This window comes from Rhipicephalus microplus, chromosome 6 (assembly GCF_043290135.1).
Source record: "Rhipicephalus microplus isolate Deutch F79 chromosome 6, USDA_Rmic, whole genome shotgun sequence".
Lineage (NCBI taxonomy): Eukaryota > Metazoa > Arthropoda > Arachnida > Ixodida > Ixodidae > Rhipicephalus > Rhipicephalus microplus.
The window spans coordinates 163918965-163928296 of NC_134705.1; the positions used below are offsets into that span (position 1 = coordinate 163918965).

Consider the following 9332-nt stretch of genomic DNA (forward strand, 5'->3'; position numbering starts at 1 on the left):
GATCCGTAGCATTCCAGAAAGCTAGTCTTCTGCAGCACCTTTTCAGACGAAAAAGGCTTTTCGCTTTTGTACTTAATTTCTGCACTTAGCATAGACTTCAGCGTTGGTGTTTGGAAAATAAGTTCTGAGGAGCGACACCCCTAAGGGGTGTCCCTCCCTCGAGACATTTGCAACACTGGTAATGCAACACTAATAATGTAAGCATATCAACGGTTACCTACTGACCGTGAATACCTGGGCGTTTACTGACGCAGCATGAAAGACAAGAACAGTTAAGGAGGACGCAATAAAGCACAAAATAAGTGTGGCAATATATTTGTCTTACAAGTTGAAGTTTCTTCAGAGGCATTTAGGAAATATTATCGATCAAGGTTCATCTCTGGTTCACGATTTCACTAGGTGCACCCAACATTTGTCCCAGGCGCTGACATACGTGTGACATCTCCGCTTGCAAGCACACGGGTTCACAAACAGTAGGCTTGTGCGAATATTCAAATTGATTGATTGATTGATATGTGGGGTTTAACGTCCCAAAACCACCATATAATTATGAGAGACGCCGTAGTAGAGGGCTCCGGAAATTTCGACCACCTGGGGTTCTTTAACGTGCACCCAAATCTGAGCACACGGGCCTACAACATTTCCGCCTCCATCGGAAATGCAGCCGTCGCAGCCGGGATACGAACCCGCGCCCTGCGGGTCAGCAGCCGAGTACCTTAGCCACTAGACCACTGCGACGGGGCGCGAATATTCAAATGTCTTGAATGTTTGAACAAATAGTAGCGTATTCGAATTCAGTTCAACTCAAATTCAAATCATTTAAAATTTCGAAGTATTCGCAATAAACAAATAGATGTATATTAATCGACACGTAACCCCCGGTAAAAGTTGTTTCACTGCAGTGCAAAAATGGTGAGACATGAAAGCACCTACTCAGGAGAAATTCACTTTGCCGCAAAGAATCTCTTCAAAGTTTGGGGCCCTGCAACACTTTTTGAGCTTGGTCAGAAAACGCTGTTGATCGCTAGTCGAGGCTCCTGAGAACACGTAACCCAAATATTATTGCACAGCACGCGGCTTGCAATTCACAATAAATTCTCAAAGTCGGCTGTAAATTGGTCTCTCTTTTCTCGGCAAATTACGTTACAAGCTCAAAAATTAAGCAACACAGCCATTGCATCAGCCATTGGCTGATTTGAGCATGGCGCAGTGGTCATAACGGGGGCCGTGACTTATCCATGCATCTGTATGCGATCGCACTGAAAATCCACGTAATGAAGGAAAGAAGAAAAAAACATGCTCAAAGTCACGAGACACACGTGATGTATTTTAATCTCTGACGCCATCCCTTCCTATTTAGCTTCCAGTGCTTTCGCGGGGACAAGAGAAGAAAGAATGCAATTGCAGCTTGCAGTGAACCAAAAAGATTTAAAAATTTTTCACGTCAGTGAATTCGTGAAGCTATAAGCTCCTTTTGTGAATCCAGTCCATGGCTACTTGAAGAAGTGTTGCAGGGTCCCTTTAAGTAAACATATCACTCTTGAATAGATTAATCTTTTTTTTTTTAAGTTCAAAAGCTTGCTACATCAGCTTATATGCTCCAAGTATAGAAAATTTTAAATCTGACATATTTTACAGGTTATCACTTGCATTCTATCGAAAGTCAAATCCTACTACTACTCAAAGCTGGTTAGACTTCCTTTGAACAAAAAAAAGGCATTTGCACAGAAAAAAAAAATATTGTGCAGGTTAGGTAGGTCATGAAAATATGCCCACCTTTCTATATGTGTCATATAGATACTCTAACTTGATTCAAAATTATCTGACGAAAAGTGTTATTCGCTTCTGATTTGCTTCGAACCTAAAATTAACTATTCGCATAAGCCTAACAAACAGTGATCCTTGTGATCAAATGTGAACCCATGCCATCCATGGATTCACATGTAGTAACATATACGGCAGTGCTCTCAATGGGTTCCTAACTCATGTATCAGCTGGGTTCTCTTCAGCACAGTTTCGATTTCCCCGCAATTCTCCTCCATAACCTGCACAAACAAAATATTGACCAGGATAAGTTTTAAAAAGCAGAAATAATGAGAAGGCCAGAAATACCTTACAAATGCTACTTTATATCTTCATTGAAACAAAACACTCCGACATGGACGGTCCTTCAGGCACTACTGGTCTCCCGGGCCCTTGAAAAAGGCGAGCCTGTTGGGCACTCCCGTCGGAGGGGTGTCCGGCTGACACGATGCATCGGCTTTCTTGACCAGCGGGTGCTGCTGAAGCGCCTCGTAAATCTGCCGCACCGTCGGGAAGGGTGTCACGTCGACGCCGAATTCGTACGCGTTGCTCACTTGAGGCACAAGGCAGGCATCCGCGAAGGTCACCTCGTCACCGAAGCAGTACTTGCCGGCCGTCTCCACAAAGATTGCTTCCAGAGCTGAAAATTTTGTTTGTTTTTAGGGAAAGTTTGACACAAACAAAATGAAGCTACTGTTCCGTTTGGGGTGTGCAGGTGGCAAATTCTAGGTTCGATGCAAATTTTAATTTGGTAAAATAATTTCGAAACAAAGTGTTCGAACAGAAGACGTCACACAATATAAAGGAAAATGAGCCCATTTGTCAAGACTTAACAAACCTTGACAATACATTTTTTTAATTGGAACAAGACATGCATGATTGCCATTCTTTAATAATAATAATAATAATAATAATAATAATAATAATAATAATAATAATAATAATAATAATAATAATACCTGGGGTTTTACGACACAAAACTACTATATGATTATGAGAAAAGGGCTCCAACAATTTTGTCCATCTGGTGTTCTTAAGGTGCACTGACATCGCACAGTAAACTGGCCTCAACCACTTTGCCTCCATCGAAACGGGAGCGGTGCGGCCGGTATCGAACCCACGACCTTCGGGTTAGCATCCGAGCATTCCGACTATTGCTCCATCGCGGCGGACCATGTCATTCTTTTGGATAATGGATTTCAAGTGAAGTGGAAAAATAAATTACCCCTATAACAGAATTTGAATTTCACTAAAGTACAAGTGATAAATGATAAAATTCGTTCCGCTTTAAACTTTACAACACTTGGAGCATATAGCGTCTATTTACCAAGCTTGTAAAAATTTAAAAAAATGGATTCATGTGAGGATAACATATTCTTGTTATGTTGATTCTGTGTTGTGAGGGTAACATATTCTTGTTATGTTGAGTCAGTGTTGATGCTAACACTGAAGTATGGTTTTGCAACAATGCAATTTCTTTTTCAATACAGGTGTTTTCACAGCACATCTAAAAAGCAGTGCAATCATCTTTACAAGCAGCTTGGACGTGGCTTGTTTGTTCATTCTGAATACTTCGAAATTTGGAATAATTTACACTCACCGAAACAAGTGCAAATATTCAAAATGCTCGAATATTCACACATGCCTGGTTTTGCTGTTAACCACAAATGATTGCGTAGTTGATCGCCTAGCCAGCTATACATCCTTGAAAAATCCGAATCAGTTTTACTTTAATTAATATAAACGTTACAAAGTGATACTTTCCAAAAGCAGGTCACAAAGTGAAAGACTGAAATGGGACCTCCTTTTCAAAATAAATAAGAAATATGGGTTACAACATAGAAAAACACGTGGAAAACAAAATGTGGAAAGAGAAACGATTGAAGCTCAACAGAAATAAATTAAACAAGAAAAGAACTAGAAAACGAAGTGCAGTTCATAAATTTAACCACAATAGCGGAGTGTTCTAGATTATTGCTATAAAACTTGGCTTTCCTTAATACCTACCTCAAGCGAGGGTCCTTTCATTTCGCCCCTCATCATAGTGCAGCCATTGCCACTGAGAATCGAACCTCCAATTATGGCAACATCCAACGATGAATTGGTATGGCAACAAAGCAGCACAGACACCGAGAGACATTGCAGCATATTAGCGGAAAAAAAAGTAGTACAGAGAGTCTTGCATGCACTCTCAGGTCTTGAAGTGCTGCCAGCTCAGGCGCATGATGCTTGCTTAGGTGAAGGCCCGAAACTGGATACCGATAATTGCGATCAGTTCAATTTTTTGCATTTGCCCAATTTTCCATATTAACCCTGTGACCAGTGTACTGTACGTGTCGAAAAAAGTGATCCAGTACAGCAAGCAGACCAAGACCACTTTGGCAGCTTCAATAAGAGTCGAGTACTATCTTTTTAAATATAGTTCCTCATTCAGCCTCATTTTCCCATGGGGGCACCTCAATGTAATGACGTCATCCACGCCGAAGCACGCACGCACGATGTGGTCAAGCATCCAAAATTATTGTAGAAGCTATCTTCGCGCAATTCAAATCTTTTGAATCGTGCGAGCTGTTTTATGTCTTCTTGAAACATGATTGAAAAAAGGTAGCTTTTTTAGTCCAAAGTTTGCTGGCAATGCGAGAATGTATTTATGCCCACTACACTGGACACAAAGATGCGATTGGCGCACATAGCGCTAAACATGGAGGGCAAAAAGAAACGAGAGGTGGCGTCGTGTGACAATCTTGAAGGCCAGCCATAAAAATGAAGCTTGGGCATGCCAAGAATCTATCGAAAGCTTGACACATGAGGAGGGAGTGGCGTCTGATGAGTTGACTTGTGGACGGAAGGCAGGCTCCCTTCTAAGTATTTTTTTTTTACTACGTGGCACTGAACGCTACGTGGAACAGCTAACCATGACAAACTTTTTCTGAAGTCAAAACGAATGTTGATCACGTTTAAAATACAATTACCATTCTGACAGGGCCAAAAGCACCAATTTTTCGAGAGAGATGGCCGAGTGTACATACCCTTATGTGCAACAAAGCAATCCCAGTGTCTCGGTATGCCAAACATAACTCTCCTGTGAAAACTGTCGTATTTACAGCCTTCTTTATTTCTTTCTAGAATGCTTTTCAATGGCCTCATAGCTAGAAAAGAACATTACGAAAATTTTGCTCCGCCCAAATTGTTGTGTTGTAAGCAAGAACAACAATCAAAGGGACCAATGACCAATTTTTGTGGGGCCTACTTTTTTAGCACAATAGAAGGCTTACGGGTGAGCGAGTCCAATCAAGAAATGGTAAGGTGTAAACCGTCATGAAACATTTGTGATCAGTATTTTTCTATCAGCAGTGAATACGAAATCATATACTGGCATACTGTAAATGGCAAGAGCCGTTCATGTTCAAGTGCGGTGGTCTACTGCGTGTGCGTACACTCCGCACACGTGTGCTGCGGCTTGTTTTGGTCCACTGGTGGCCGCGAAGGCAGCGCCGCTTTTCACCATAGAACTCTTCTTACGCCCTAAGCAGCACGGAATTGAGCGGGACTAGGTAATAATATACATACTGTAATTTTCAGGACTGGCGAGCATGACAGCATCAGACTAGGCGACTATGTACAGCAAAGTTATCAACTTTATATTCCATAATACAGCTTCAAAGATTTCTCTGTGGGCTGCGTTACATAACGATTTTTGTTATTTGTGTTGCTATCAAAAATTAAAAATCCTATTCGCAACCCAAAAAATGCTGGAATCTGTCACTATATTTTACGATATTTTCATTTGTACTTAGATTTAATCACACGTACTGGCCACTTGTCGGTACCTTCAAATTATCACGATACTACTTGCAATTTTCAGTGTTACTATTGGAGTACTTTCAATTCGACTTGCGCTGCGAGTCGGAATGATATGTGAAATACATATGCACGCAGTCTTCTCACAGAGGTAGTTGGATGGCAAATGACAGGGTGCTTGCTTTTCCCTGTTAGCTTAATTACACTTTCTCAGTTGGTTTTCACAAAGCATTAGGGCAGGATTTTTAAAAATTTTCACATGTAGCGAGATAAGTGCTATTCAAGGAAACGAGACACAAAAAGGTCAATGCTCACATATCCATTGCTTAAGCTTGTTCCATAAACTCGAATAAAACCACTAAGGAGCCTTTGAGAATAACTTTAGATTCTATGTTCTGTAAGCTCAAACTAAATCGATGAAGAACCTTTGAGTTTATGTTACCACTTCACGTTCCACAAACTCGAATGAAATCACTGAGGAAGGACAATTCTCAGTCCATCCCTGAAGTGTACGCATTTTCCCCGATTTCGAAGATGAAAAAAATGCAGCAAAGCTCAATATGCTGTGCACATGGAGTTATCAGCTACCTGTAAAGAATCTTGGTAAAATTCATTCTTGGGCTAGTTGGTACACCGACATCAGTTAGTACATCATATTTAGACAATCATGAGAGGTGATGAGCAGGTGCACGATGGCTACGACAGCATATGTCACTACTGTTCTGGGAATAAAGTTAGTTACAAGCTCTAAAGAAGAAATATTCAAGAAAGGCAACTCGCATCAGAACGGACGTCCGCAGGCGTCGAGCTAATATCTCACGAAATACAAAAATAACATCCTCCGACAGAGACATTTCACGACAGAGACGTTGTTTTCGTGGTTATGGCTTTGAGCCACAACCACGAAAAAAAAAAAAAAGCCGAAGCTATCGGCCAAACATGGCCGAACCGTACTCTGCTCCGTGACTGTGGCGGGACGTGAGCGACGCGCGCGGTTGGTTCACTCAAAAACCGAAACGGTGGCAATTCTCTTTTCTGCCGCAAGACATTGCCAGCATGAATTCGCTCTCCGGCAATGTGACATCGTCTGGCCGCCTCAAAGAGCGGAGCTACACCTCCTAAATGTTTCTTCTTTCGCTGTTATGAGCAACGCCCTTTTCTGTTTTTTCTTGACCATTTTTTGTATTGCCGCATAAGATCTTCCGTTGTCAAATCGGTCTGGAGACATTTTTATGGATGATATGGATTTTCTTTTTTTTTTGTATTTTCCAGTGGGACTCTTGTAATCAAACAAGTCTTCAGATTGTCAGAACATGCTGCTCATGCGTATAACATATGACCACTCATCCCGGTTTCCCAAGTCAGCTTGCGGTTTCACAAACTCACCAGCAAAACCACGGGCGATGTTGTGGTCGGCCCACTTCTTCCATTCCGCCTTGCCGAGGAGAGGGATCAGGCCGATGCTCTGTAGAGGCTGAACTCCAGAAACGAGAATCTCGACGACCTCCCGACACTGCAGCGAAAGTAGTCATACTACTCTTAGATGTGGCACACTTCTGCTACAAAAAAATTAGATGAGACAAACCACCGGGAAAAAATGGGCAAAAGGAAAGAGTGTTATTTCTTTTAACATGCATCAACTTATTGTAGCATGCATCAACTAGCCCAACAACAACATTTACTAAAGTATATTCCTTCTATAGTGAGCCCTAACTTATGCTCCATCTCTCCCCGATTTGACGCTCTTTCCTTTCGCCTATTCTTCCCCGGTGGTTTGCGTCGTCTAATTTTCTTGTAACATGCACCAACTAGCCCAAGAACAAGTTTTACCCAAACTTCTGCTCCATGTGGAGAAACCTAGTGAGCTACAACACCCAAAAAAAAGAGGGGTGCTAAATATGGTAAACTAAGTGTGGTACAATAGCTTCCCCCCCCCCCCAAAAAAAAAGGGTGTTTACTCAGAGAAACCTTGTGCACTGCAACACCCAAGAAAAGGGTGTTAATAAAAAACCATACCTCCCCCTCCAAAAAAAAGGTTGTTAACTTGGGAAACCCTCGTGCGCTACAATACCCTGAGGAAAGGCATTAAGTTGGGGAAAACTAAGGTGCTACAATACCCAGAAGGGCGCCAATTTGGTGCAAAAGACATCTGCATTTTTTTTTTTGACACGCTACAACACCAGCTGGAAAGGTGCTGAAACGATGTAAACAGCTCATTAACAGAATAAAAACATAGTCGCAAGAAAATGTACAATTTTTACGCAATACTGTCACAGAGCTCGTTTCACAGATATTCCGGTATCAGTGTTGGCGGCGCCTTGAGCTGTAGGTAAAGAGCAGTACTTGCTGCGAGCAGAAGTTCAAGGTAGATGCAAATAAAGAGATGAGCCGGAGAGTGCCCACAATTTGGCATTTGTTACGACACGTTAAAGGCAGATGAGAGTAGAAAAACGCAACTTTTTAAAAAAAAAACAGATTTTTCATTTTCATCTGTTTTGATAAGATTTCTGCCTTTACTTTTTATTTATTTATTTATTTATCGATACTGCAGGCCAATATGCTGGCCCATACTGTCCTGAAAAAAAAAAAATCCATGTCGACACTCAACTGGAAATGCTTCAAAATTGCATCTAAAGAGCATAAGGTGGCTGTTAAAAGGTCAAGAGTGTGCAGTCTTCGAGCACCTTGCCACTGATAATGTGTGGCCCTATTATCAGAAAGCCGTAGCTCTCGCAATAGCTGCACTGTCAATGTGAAAGCTGTTGTGGTGGCCCGCTATGTAGGAATGGGCTACGAGCAGTTGATCCGATTCGCGGCACTTCTTGGCTTGCAAAAGCCAATGCATCGCAAGTCATTCACAGCCATTAGCGGGAAAGTCCGTGATGTGGCAACGGATGCCATCTGCGCCAATCTTGCGAGGTCGAGACAGCTCACATTGAGAGAAGTTAATGGGGGCGACTTTGCCATTACGTACAATAGTACATGGCACAAACGCAGCCACAAGAGCCACAATGGCATCGGCACTGTTGTGTCCCTCGACAATGAACTTTGTTCAGATTTCGAAGTCCTGTCAAACTTCTCCCTAGCTTGCAGATGGCACAAGGCTCAGCCAGATGGAGCGGATGAAGTTTGGCAAGCGTTTCATGGCCCTGTCTGTGAGCAATGTGTCTGTGAGGAGTCGGCTCAAAAAAGCCGCGAGGGACAAACTTATGGTGCTGGTGCATTTTAGTGGCAATGGCCTCTACAATAAGGATTGCTTCTCTTGGTGTGCTAATTTCATTGCATTTATTTAATGACATCTTTATAAATAAACATTCAATTTTAACTTTCAAACTAGTTTTTCCCAAAACACACATTTTGCCATTTTTTTCATTATGCCCCTCCTTTTCCAGGTACTTCGGGTGCTTAGATCTGCGTAAAATAGTGCCAAATTTTTTTCTGAAGTATGAGCATTGTAATTATCTTGTTTAAATTTCAATATTTTTATTATATAATAAATATTCTATGTAAACCTTTACCAAAGTAGGAGAAATATAGACTTTGTCACGTCTATTACTTTTCATGCCTATTACATATTTTGTATGCATTTTCTTATTGGTTTTCTGCATTCTACATTTCATTTCAAACATTAGAAACTATAGATGATGAAAATTTATGGAAGTTTATTGATGAAAAAAGGGGGGTCCAAAGGCTTAACGTTTTTACTTTGTTGTGTTGCAGAAACAAAA

General features: G+C 41.4%; 1 protein-coding gene across 2 annotated transcripts in view; it reads right to left on the bottom strand.

The window, feature by feature from the left end:
- Window positions 1-299: 299 nt before the first annotated feature.
- LOC119167199 (maleylacetoacetate isomerase) overlaps window positions 300-9332 on the bottom strand; it is a 33803-nt gene continuing 24770 nt past the window's right edge. Inside the window, exons 6-8 of one of the 2 annotated variants that reach the window (XR_012884337.1) lie at window positions 6991-7117; window positions 2113-2443; window positions 300-2045 (exon numbers count right to left, since the gene is read on the bottom strand). Coding sequence is in view for 1 of the 2 variants with exons in the window: in XM_037418635.2 (XP_037274532.1) it covers window positions 2178-2443; window positions 6991-7117 (393 nt within the window). In the remaining variant the exon portion in view is untranslated. Of the gene's footprint in view, window positions 2046-2109; window positions 2444-6990; window positions 7118-9332 lie in introns of those variants that run through there. The other variant, XM_037418635.2, reaches the window with a different exon arrangement.